The following is a 12,928-nucleotide window of genomic DNA, read 5'->3' on the forward strand; positions in this document are numbered from 1 at the left end:
GCCTACTTATCACTGGTATCACCAATTTGGATGACAACTATTTTTGTGAGTTTTGCAAGGAACAAATCGACAAAAGGTTATGGTACTATCTCGAAAGTCAAGTTCAGGAATTCCATTGACATTTCATGCCACCCACCTCAACCCGTGACTTTAGTTCGAATGCTCAACTTCGGAAGCCAGAGCTGCGGGTTATTGTGAAGAAATTGTAGAGGGCTTTGTAGATGAGATGGCTTTTCATTGCTCAAAAGTGTGATTTTTGGATGCACGTTAAATGTGGGGAGGAATGTAGAGTGCAATCTTTTTTGTGGTTGATTTCATCCCAATCTTCAAGAGTACTAGTTACCTACACTGCTCAAGAAGTATGAAACTGACAAAGTAGTACATAAAGCATTAGCCAAACTCGACTCTCGAGCCTCACAAGGCTCTGTTCTGCATAAATACTAACATCCATCGCCCAAATCAACGATTCCAGCTCAAAAGAACCTAACAATACTTACAGGTCTAAAATCAAGAGTCGGACAGATAACTATACATGAAAATTATCACTTTGCAAATGTGGTCCTTGATGAGTTTCTCTTAACAAATTACATCAACAAAGAAAATTGGCAACAAAATCGAGACTATCTAGAGCTATAGCCATGTCATATGTAGTAATAAAGCAACCTTACATGCCTTAAATACAAAGGATGTCATCGAAGGGGTTGGGGGTTACCAAGTGAGAAAGGCCACACAGAGGCAATTATCAATTTTTCATGTATTCACGTGTTTGATCAGCAACTGTCTCCCAGACGTTGGCTATCTTTTCCGCATATCCAGCCTATTATCAATTTCACAACAAGAAAACAAAAGTTATGGCACAGAAGTAGAGGAATCGAAGCGTACAGATAACGAGAACACGCATAGGCATTAATAAATGGTGTCACATAGCACTAACGGGAGCATGTTTCTGATTCTATGAAATGCAACCAAAATCTATCCGGTCCAGGAATGAAAATAGTAAAACTGGAGAAACAGAACTTTTTCAAGATTGTTCAAGCTCCTTAGAAACTGGTGATAATATTTCAAAAGGATGGAGGGTCAAGATATGACATTTAGTACATTAAAGATCTTACTAAGAGAGAACATGATATTTTTTTTATTTGAGAGGCATAAAAAAATAATCTTTTTTCCGTGAAAATATTAGTACAAAGCCGCACATAATACAACCATGATTCTAAAATCGACAACTCCGACCCTAATAGAAGACGGAAGCATGACCAAACCATTAGGAGATAATTCTATTCTGGTTCCATTAGTTATGACTGACTTTAATGTCTAATTTTAACTTGAACGGTCTAGAAAAAATAAAGATGCCTGCGAGTTCAGTAATTTATATCACAAGCTGTTAATTGCAAAAAAAATTAAAACAAGGCTTGAGCTTATTGTCTGGGTTAAACTGTCTATTTATACTTGGGCTTTCAAGAACTTCGGAGAGGTATACAGTTTCAGCTACAATTTCTTGTTTTTAGGACTAATCTTATCACAAGTTCTCGATTTCAGCTCTGATTTTCGAACCAAAAGTATCCGCTCTCATGTTACAGTTGGTTCCAACCGAAGCAGTATAAACAATAATCAGGAAAAAACAAAATACCTGATTAACAATGAATCCTTTAAGCATGCTCAAGAAATCATCATGCCTCTCTTTGTCCACTCTGTCAAACTCTTTTTTATTGTTTTCCTGTATGTATTGCCATTGTTAATTAGTTTAGTGGATGAATAAAAACTTCATAGAATGTGAAATTTTTCTGTCGTTCAACTAAACCTTAGCAATTCTCAAATTAACAAATAAAAAACAATGAGGATATAAATTTCTTTTCTGGAGTATTCAGCTGTTTGATCATCAAGAAATAAAACAATAAAAAAGATAATTACTGAATCATAGACTGCATGAGTTTGAACAGTAAAATTACCGTCGGCAAGTGCATATAAATCAAAAGCCAGACCAGAACATCAGAGTAATCAAAGATGCAACAAACTACAATTATTCAGAAAATATCTAATTTAACCAGATAATAAAGAGGGAATCTTCACACACAGATAACAAAGAGGGAATCTTCACACACAAATGAATTGTTATCACTAGGCATAGTGGAGGAGTGGAATCACTTACAACAAACTTAAATGCAATTTCATTTTCTCCGCTAACTTGATCAAAAACAGATCGCAACTGTTTCCAAACCATGCTGCAAGTTTTGCGTATTGGATCGACTTTATCTATTTTTGGTCGAGTAATAATGGAGTCTTTATCAGCTTTTACTAATTCAATATAAAATGAGCAACAACTTGGTACACATGCACATAAGAGCATGTACAACGGTGTGATGAACTTCATCACATGTTAATGTCAGCATTGGTAACTTCATTTTATTTTCTTTCAGTGTTATGTTGAAATATTAATTTTTTATTATATTTAAAAATTGCAGCATAATTTAAAAAAAATTTACAATTACACATAAATTAATTTAAAAACTTACCGTTAATTTTAAAAAAAAACACAACATAAAAAAAAACACATAATTAAAGAACATAGACATAATAAAAAATGACATTATTAAAAAGTGGACGAATTTCACGATCCATCTCCATGTAATTAAAGAACATACACATAATAAAAAATGACATTATTAAAAAGTGGACGAATTTCACGATCCATCTCCATGTAAACTGTAAAATCTTCTATCATAAGAAATATTGAAGATTGTGTTAGAGAGATTGGAGATTGTGTATTTGAGATTGTATGAACAAATTGGAGATTGTGTGTAACATGAAAAGAAAATGGGGGTTTATTTATAGATAAATGGTTGAATTTTGTAAAATATAGTCGTTGGGCTTTTTTTTATATTTTTTCTTATTCATCATTTATTTTTTGGACTTTTTTACAATTTATTTGGATTTGTTTCCAACAAAAAAATCATTTTTTAAAAGTTAAATCATGGCTGAGATGATCATGGCTGATTTCAAACCGTCAGATCATCTCAGCATTTATTTTTTAAAAAAAAATTAATAATTAATATACAGCTTCTGGTTGTTCAATATTTAAAAAAAAAAAAAATTTGGGATCCGCATGCGGAAACATCCACGTGCGAGGTTCTCGCCCCTTGAAACAACTCGGGCGCCCATCGGGCATGCTCTAGGAGGAAAATTTTCAATTAGCTCAAAGAAAAACTTTTAACAGGCATACTAACAAAAAAACAATCTATTGGTTTCTCCTCGTGTTTAGCAGAGCTAGAGACCATACCTTTATTCGTTCATATTCCCTGATGGCACAATTTTTAGCAGCCTCAGTTACTCTCACAGTCTCTCGTAACTCTTCAATTTTCTGCATCCTTGATCTATCCCCACCAAATATTTTGGATGACACTGCTTCAAGCTTTTCAATTCTTGAGTTTAATGATGATAAGTCTGACAAAAGGGTCTGTACAGTGAGCAGAGCACTAGATCTATCGGAAAATGCATTGTTTACAGCTAGCACCACCCCAAGATATTCGTGAAGTTTATCCTGAATTAGACAAAAGATCCTGAGAGACTAACATCTGATGGTGGGGAGGAAAAAAAACATTACTTTTTTGGTTGAAACCCTCTAGTTTTGAAGAAACAATGGACTCAATCTCGAGATGCTATTTAAGGAGAACCAAGCTCTTTACTACTTGATCCTACAAATATTGGCAAAAATCGTTTACTTAAATATGAAACAAATGAAGTGTAAATAAGGATTCAATATTATCATGTAACTTCCTAGAACTACAACAAAGTAAAATAACCACAAATGGAAGGATTAGAGTGCGCTTAAAAATTGCAAGTACGAAACATAGCATGGCATTCATTAAAATTCCAAGTACGAAACATAGCATGGCATTCATTAAAATTTCAAGTTCAATAATCAAGGGGAATCCAATTGATTTACCAAATGCTTAACGGTTTGAGAATTTAATTCCCGGTACAGTCTGCTAGCTTTCACAGCTGCAGTTGCCACATTTTTCATGTCGGCAGCGCGTGTTCTTTGGTAGTCATATATAGCTTCCTCTGTTTCAAACTTTGTCAATTTGACAAAAGCCAGACCCAGTTGACCCATTGTCTCACTAATCTCTTGCTGAGCATGGACAAGAGATTCAGCCTGTAAATAAAACAGAGACCACGTGAGTACAAACTGAAGAACTCAGACCATGAGTTTTGCAAAAAAAAAAAATCATAACAGAAGCGTGCAGTAATACATGTCTTCCACAGTTCTCATTTCCCATCATGTGAGTCTTCTGCTAGCAAACCAAGCACAATTTCAAACACTTCCACTTATATCAATAAAGATTATAGTTACATTACAGAGGAAACATTGCGTTGACAGGGTCTAAGAATTTGTTTTAATATTTAAAATTTTACCAAATGACATATCATATTCAAATAACAGAACCTAGAACATTCAAAAAAAATTTGCAATTACTGAATCTCCAAGATGGAATACGCAGCATAAATGTTCACATTCTTGATATCAACATATATTGTTTAAGGCAATGTGCCATATGGGAATATTCTAGTAGTTTAAAAAGGTTAAGTCCTCATCCATTTGGTGTTAATTTTCAGTCCACCAGGAAACATCTCCATAATCAAGAACTTGCCCTCCAAAATACAATTTCGGACATGAAATAACAAGCAAAATGGTAACAGCTACTATCATATTTAAATTTCACAAGTTATGAAGAAAATTGTGTGTATTCATTCAGACCAATCATCATGGTATCAACATATCAGTGTTCTAAAACGCGAAGCTTAGGCGATCCTAGGCTGTTCCTAGGCGCTGGACAGTCGCTCACCGCCCCGATTTTTAAAAATCATTTAGGCGACCGCCTAATGTAATATATAAAAATTTATATTTTTAAAATTTTTAATTTTTTTAAAAAATATTATTGGACATATTTTTTAATCAATTTGTATCATATAAAGAAGAAGAATATGCCATCAACTTTGAGTTTGAATCCGATAAACGAAGATAAACAAGAAAAATTAGATATTTAGCCAAAAAAAAAAACTTCTTTGGCACCGCCGCATAGAAGGTGTCCACTGCCTACCACTTTTTAGAACACTGCATTCCCCAGTAAAACTCATGGAACTTTCCACCACGGTGCCCTCCCACTGCTTTTAGAGATGGATAATTTTGAACCTGGCAAAACAAATCGAAACATAGTTCTACCTAATTCAGAAACAGCTATTTCTGAAAATCATGGTGAATCCATCTTTTCTAGCATATATTTGTTGTTTTCCAGTCATGAGACAAATCAGCCATTTTGGTGTTGACCAACTGGTAATTCAAAGCTCCACCATCAATCACCATGAACAAAAATTTACATAATTTTCACACAAAAAGATGCCTACATTTACGAAGTAACAATCTTGGAATCACAAAATCAAAGATGACAAGAATGCAACCTGCTGAGACACACTACTGAGCTGTTTCTCAAGTGTTAAAGTTGTTCAAAACATCAACATTCACCATAGATTATAATTTGCATGATTTAAAAACAAAAAAGATGGCCACATTTATCAAGTAGTAACAACTGCAAAATCAAAGAGGACAGTAATGTAACCTGCTGAGACACACTACTGAGCTGGTACTCAAAGCCCTGCAACTTTTCTTTCCTTTCTAAAAAATACTTGTCCTCCTCTACGACCGCAGGCTTTGCCCCACCCCATTCATTAGCCACAGACTGCCTCAGCTCCTTGAAAATCCTCAGCAAATCCCTCCCTCCCTTGGCAGGCTGCGCCACCTCACTCACATCCGCTCCCCCAACCCCACTTTCCCCACCAAGCAACTGCTTCGGAAGCCTCACCGCTCCATCCATCATCCTTGATGCTACATCCGTAGTCCTCGTCAATGGCATTTTCCCATGAGACTCCAAAAACACCCGTAATTCCTCACTCTTTCTGAGAACTGGATGGGCAGCGAGCTGCCTCAGATACTTCTCCAATGCAGCACGTCTCTGCTCAACGAACTCGGTCTTCTGCATCACCTGACCCTCAACAACACTCTTATCCGGTCTTACTGGTATAAAAAGCCCACGGTAACTCTCGGCTAACCTATCCGATAAGGCAACAACATCTCTAAACCTCCTCCTAACATTAAACTCCGTCCCATTAAACTCTGGTAAATTTGTAAAGGTTGTAATCAAGTACGAAAAATACGAACTTCCACCAGGCACCAACGACCCAGATACCTCCTGCTCCTTCAATGGATCCGAAACAGATATTCGAAGGAAATCAGATGAAAAAGAACGCGATTCCAACCCAGCGTGATCGTGCTCGTGATCGTGATCGTGCCCGTTGATATCAGAAGAATCCACCTGATGATCCGAATCAAAGGACCGAAAAACAGCTTCCGCATAAGAAGGGGGCTCGAGTATGGAGTTGTGGCTAGGGATTGGCGTCTGTTTCTGCGGGGGAGATGGCAAATCACCAGCATCATCAGTTGGAATCTCCACGAACTGCGAAGATGCAAATAGAGGGTCGTCGAAAAATGGTTTTGAGCCATTGGATGACGATGAAGGATCATCGTTTAGGGTTAAAGACTCCATATGCTCCATCATTATGCCCTAGATACTCTCAATTGGATGTCTTTAGCTTAAAGATAAAGATCGACGGAGTCAATGAGTAATTTATCCAAAATTGGAGTGAAGATTGTGAAATTATCAGATAAGTAACTGTAACTACTATGATATTGGGTGACAGAGAGTAGAGAAATAAGGGGGATTTTATTCGCGGCGGCGTAGAGGCGGAGGCAGGAGGACTGCCGATGCGGCCGGCGAATCGTATTAGCATACAAAAAATTGCTAGAAATTTCCAAATTTATTGAATAAAATACCATATTTTAGAAGTTTTTATAATTATTTAGATTGAAAAGAAATCTGAAAATTTTGATTTCACCTTACTGTCAAGTTTGGTTCCACTTTAATCTAAATCTAAATAATCTAAAATCGTCTCGCAAAAATTATGAAAAATTTAAAAATTCCATTTGATAAAGTTTTAGTATGTCAAATTATTTAGAGGATAAATCTGGAATATTGTAGCCATGTTTTGGATTATAATATTTTTTTTTTTTGAATTTTTTGTATGTAGGGGTAATATGTAAGATAAGTAAAAATGTTAAGATGATGCTTATTATTTCTAAATTTACAAGTTTCTTTGTAATTGTGATAAAAACCTAAACGGAGATAAGCTTAATTGACTCTAATATTATCATAAGATTTATTTAAGTAGCACAATATACTTAAAGTTGTATTTGATGTCAAAATCAAATACTTTGAACTATAAGTTGATATGCTTATAGAGAAAAAATTTGAAAACTATGATTATCTAGGTTGGAAAAGGTTCGAACAATTGTAACGTTGCATTTGGTCTACTCTGTAATTTAAAATATTTGAATTATCTTATGTGGTTCATAAATTTGACAAAAACTTGAATGAGACGGTCTTACGGTCGTATTTTGTGAGACGGATCTTTTATTTGGGTCATCCATGAAAAAATATTACTTTTTATGCTAAGAGTATTACTTTTTATTGTGAATATCGGTAGGGCTGACCCATCTCACAGATAAAGATTCGTGAGACCGTCTCACAAGAGACCTACTCAATAAATTTTGGTAACAGTTATAGTTCGAGTGTGCTAATATATTGTATTAAAATATTATGTAATTGTAGGGACCCGGACGCTAATCATATTCTTAATCATCATTGGGACAATTTAATTAATTATAATAAACATGGTCAAATTTTTTTCTTTAAAATATAGTATTAAATGCGGAACGTAATGGAATACATTCTAATATACATGTCAGTATTAAAGTACAAGTCTTGTACTATATACAATCATTCAACTAAGGTTTAATAACTAATATCAAGTGTCCAAACCCTATTTCTAATCAAGGTCCGTAGTCTCCACTCTAATCTCGATCTCCTTTCATCTCCTCGACCCCGATCCTGTCCCACCTGTTGCCATGCACACATACAAACACGACAACAGCCGGATAACTCCGGTGAGAAATATATCCCAGTATAAATCAACGAAACATGCAATCATATAAACAATGTAAAAGCATGTAACAGATATCAGTATCATGTATCAAAATCTTGAAACATAATTCAATATAAAATCGTAAATCAACTTCTGACTCCATGTCTCAGACTAGACTCAATCCTAGTCTAGGGATCCCGGTTTCTAGATGTTGGTATTCCATATCGAATATCAGTAATAGAAGAAACTCCAATTCTATCCACTTCGATATAACCAAACATCCGGTGTCTTGACCTATCCGTCACAGACTTTGACACTTTCGCCAAATCACTATCCTGTGACAATGTGCAATGTGCTAGTGACGATTCCATCACTATCCGGCACCTATGTCACAAGATTACTCGTCTAATACTCGTCTAATACCTGCTTTCTATAAATCAATAGAACAAGCATATCAATTCAAAACAAGGCATACAATAACAGTAAGTATGTGATTTAGGGAAACTCAAGTATATCATACTCGAGTCTTTCTCCCGGTACCACATTGACTTATACCTTTCTTTTATTCCAGTTCTGACGACGTTCCCGTCTGGAATTCAAAGTCTCTCAACACTCACTCTGGCAGTGACAATATCAATAGTATCATATCAATATACTACTCAAATCAATACCAATCTGATCAATCTGGATTTAATTCAAAATCAACAGCATAACGGAACAATCTGAATATCCCGTCAATACAATATCAACATATATCAATTACCCCAACTCATAATCAATAACAACACCAATCTGATATCAATCTCAACCAATTCAATTCAGAAAATCATAACAATTCAATACGGTATCCGTTCTTCAATCAGGTTTCGATTATATGATGCCTAACATATCAGAAACACCATATATGAATCATATCTGATTCTGGCAGTATCATAATTTCAAATGATAAAAAAATATAACAAAACTTACGTCCAGTTGAAGCTCTCGTCAATAGAAATATGGTACTGAAGTCGGATTGAAAATCTAACGGACGAATCGAAATATAAAGGCGTAAGGATTTTTCTTAACTTTCCAGTAGCTCTTCTCGGTTTCCTTTTCTACCCAATTCTGAAGGAATGATATATATATATATATATATATATCTCCACTTGCATGAATAAAATACGTGTCCCATTCTTCAAAAATTTCTGTCGGCGCTCGGGCGGTGCTAAACTACCGCTCGGGCGCGGCATGTTCTGTCTGAGCTTTCAAGTTGCTATACACTGGCGCTCGGGCGGTCAAAAACTACCGCTTGGGCGCCAACCTTCTGTCCAAAACCCAAATCTTACGATGCATTGGCGCTCGGGCGGCCCTTTTCTACCGCTCGGGCGCCAATAGTTCTGTCCAAAAAGTTGCATAATTCCTATGTCTTGCCCAATCTGGTCTCGGAATAGCCCGTCTATAATCATATTAATTCAAAATCAATAATCTCAGATTAATAAAATGCAAATCTCGGGCATTACAGTAATAATAAAATTATATTTATAAATAAATAAAAATTTATAATTATTAAATAATCGTTTAGAATTTAAATAATAAATATATATTATGATGGAGAACGTATAAATTAATTTGTGCTTATCACATATATTTAGGGGTGTGCAAAATTTCGGTTAAACCGAATTAACCAACCGAATTGAATTAATTCGGAAATTCGGTTCGGTTAATTCGGAATTCCGGTTTTGAAATTTTAAAAAATCGGTTAATTCAGTTAATTCGGTTCGGTTTCGGTTTAAATTTGAAAAATTCGTTTAAACCGAATTAACCGAATTATTATATATATTAATTTAAATTGTATATGGGCATTAAAAATGCCTTAGAAGGAGAAGGAAGCTAATTCATTCAATGATTTTATTTTCAATATTTTTATTTGTTATTGATATTTTTTGTTCAATGTTTTTTGTTATTTATACGTTCTCCATTGTTTTTTTTTATTTTATTAAAATTTGCATTTTTTTTTAAAAATATCGGTTATTTCGGTCAGTTAATTCGGTTTCTATGAATTTTTCGATCGGTTCGGTTATTCGAAAATAAAATCTGTTAAATCGGTTATAGGTCTATTCGGTTCGGTCGGTAACCGAATAGACCGATTGCACACCCCTACATGTATTGTCAAATTGTTAAGAGTGTTCTAAAATACATTAAAATGGAGTTTAATTATTTACTTTTTGTGGAAAGTAAGTATTTACACGATATTTTTTGAGTTATGGACATGTCAGGTACTAAAAAAACAAACTCGAATGAAAAATAAAATTAAAGTCTAATTTCTAAACACAAAGCGACTTTTAATCCTTAATTTGATTATTAGTTCTAATCTCATAAGAAAATATGACGCTAAAACTCAAAAAAACGATAATGAAACTTGAAGAAATAAAATCCAATCATGATTATTATTGTACAAATCATTGTGAAATTACAAAACATGAAAAATATGATAAAATTATGCTGAAATCTGGCATGAAAAAATGAAAAGTGCTAGAATCTAGAATATAACAATAAAAATACTTGAATCGAAGGGTTTTTTTAAAAAAATTAATTTTAAAAATAAAGTAAATGATGGGTTTTGCAAAATTAAAGAAAAACCATGAATCGAATGACTAAAATTTGAAAAGTTGATGCTGTAGCATTTTCGAGTGATGTGTTGAGTTGTGTTGTCTCTCTTTTTTTTTTAATGCTATTTGTTAGTGTTTCTGTTCTCGGCTTGAACGGTTTACCCAATCCCTTCATCTTCATGATTGCTTCACGATCTCTTCCACTTCTACCAACAGTCGTGACTTTATCTCACGATTTCCTTGTTTGCACGCTACTTACTTCCATACCAATTCAGATTTGGAGAAACAATTGACGGGTTTTTGTCTTTCAATCTTTTTATTGGGTTTGGGCCAATATTTTTAGGTCAAACAAATGTCACTGGGCCAAACGCTTGTATATAAAGGGTTGTGTCTCGTTTCACTTTATACAGTTGCGACAATCAGACCCACAGTTGCATTCCTTGATTTGGATTTTCTGTATTAGGAGGAATAGTCTAGAAAATTCATAAAACATTTGCAATACCAAAACTTGTTCCAATCGTGAAGCCTCTTCACGCTGCCATCACGCATATGTCGTGCTTGCTTTTTACATCTCTGTCATAGTTCTTCCACTTCGGCATCCAATCGAGGTTGCCGACCAAGCTGCAAGCACGAGTCACCATTGTCTGCCCCTTCTCACGACTCCACCAGCAACTGTTGGGAGTCCCTGCATCTCTGACCGCTGCTGTTTTTTTACCCTTAACTCACAATCTGACCACCTTCTTCATTGGTTATTCCAGCCTCCGAAACTTTTATTGCACACGATGTTTCCAACTTTGACATGGTTGTGACAAATCCACACTTAGATGTCACCGTTCCATATACCTCTCCCAATATCATCTTTTCAGCATGTATCTTTCTTATTTCTTTTCTTTTCTCTTGTACACTTACGCTTTATTTATCTTTATATAAATTCATATACTGAACTACTTGAATTCTTGTGGGGAGTGGAATTGGTACCTGAAGTTGGTTATTGTCAGGATTGAATGAGTCTTTCGTCTTTACTCTTGTGTGCATTTCTTAATATGCTTTTGACTTGCAGTAATGATACGTATGTGAGAGTCATTGCTAAATCTGTTTTTTTTTTTTTTTTTTTTAATTTTGCTTGTTTTGGCTCTTGCAGGAAGTTGGGCAGCATTCTGTTGTTTGGTTGATCATTAATCTTTGTTGCCTTGGTGGTGGTAAGATGGCCATCAGTTGGCCTTGACTTGACGATGTTCCATGTGCAGCCATTATATTTTTGCAGTTGTTTTTAGTCATGGCCAGTCACTGGTTCTGAGCTTGCCTCTGATGCTATTCTTAAGTACAACAAAGACAATAGGTATGCACACTTGTTGCTCTACTTCTGTGTGTGGAGAGTTTCTTTGCACATGACTTTAAAAAAAAAATAAAAGTGAGCAAATTATTTGGCAATTATGTTATAAAAACCTTATAATTCTTGTTCAACCCACGTTTTTTACTCTTACGTTTTTTACTAATAAAAACATCAAAAAACACATCTCGATTATACTTTAAAAATTATACATGGAAAACAATTTTTTAAAAATATTTTTTGAAAACGTTTTACAAAAATCTTATCCAAACACACTTTAAGTTTTTTTCACTTATAAACACTAAAAAATACTCCACATTTGTCATATATTCCATACATCACACTAGGTAGAGATATCATATTCATGGAATAGGATGCACTTTCAAGATGCCTTGGTCGTGGAAATGGTAGACACGCGAGACTCAAAATCTCGTGCTAAAGAACGTGAAGGTTCGAGTCCTCTTCAAGGCATAATATTGAGAATACTCGTTGAATGAACAATTCAACAAGAGAGCTCGGATCGAATCGGTTTCAATCCGAGCTCTTGGAATTGGAATAAGTTCGGCAGCGGATCACGCAATCTTGGTGATCTTCTCTATCTAATGAAGGGGGAGTCTGCTTTGTCAAGCAAAGATAATCTAATATTTAGCTAAAACTTAGCTCTAACTATGCTAAAACGTTTAGTTGGGTAATGGCTAGAATTGTGATACTATACTAGATGCACAATTTTTCTGAGCAATCAAACAGGTTGGATTAAGAAACTGGATCTAGTTTTTACAAGCTCTATTTTACCAGATCGGGATAATTTTTTACCATAGCCTAAACTATATGCCCGTTGAAGTCCTCGAATTTCAAATATTTAGCTAAAACTTATGCTTCAAGATTAATTGGATACTGAGTAATATGTTTGTGATTTAAAAGAGAATAAGATGTATTTAGTCATTCAATCATTGTAGAATGACCGATAACTAAA

General features: G+C 34.8%; 1 protein-coding gene across 1 annotated transcript; it reads right to left on the bottom strand.

The window, feature by feature from the left end:
- Window positions 1-362: 362 nt before the first annotated feature.
- LOC142547199 (sorting nexin 2B-like) lies at window positions 363-6,858 on the bottom strand. Its single transcript, XM_075655362.1, has 5 exons — window positions 5,616-6,858; window positions 3,944-4,153; window positions 3,278-3,538; window positions 1,631-1,717; window positions 363-817 (listed from the first exon to the last, which is right to left on the bottom strand). Exons 1-5 carry the CDS (start codon window positions 6,609-6,611, stop codon window positions 743-745), a joined length of 1,629 nt encoding a protein of 542 aa, XP_075511477.1. The 5' UTR covers window positions 6,612-6,858; the 3' UTR covers window positions 363-742.
- Between the last annotated feature and the right edge of the window lie 6,070 nt (window positions 6,859-12,928).

This window comes from Primulina tabacum, chromosome 5 (assembly GCF_025594145.1).
Source record: "Primulina tabacum isolate GXHZ01 chromosome 5, ASM2559414v2, whole genome shotgun sequence".
NCBI lineage: Eukaryota > Viridiplantae > Streptophyta > Magnoliopsida > Lamiales > Gesneriaceae > Primulina > Primulina tabacum.

Coding starts and splice junctions, on each gene's coding strand:
- LOC142547199 (XM_075655362.1), bottom strand. CDS start 6,611: ATGATGGAGCATATGGAGTCTTTAACCCTAAACGATGATCCTTCATCG. Junction 4,154..5,615: donor TCAGTAGTGTGTCTCAGCAG/GTTACATTACTG, acceptor TTTTATTTACAG/GCTGAATCTCTTGTCCATGC. Junction 818..1,630: donor AAGGATTCATTGTTAATCAG/GTATTTTGTTTT, acceptor AATTGATAATAG/GCTGGATATGCGGAAAAGAT.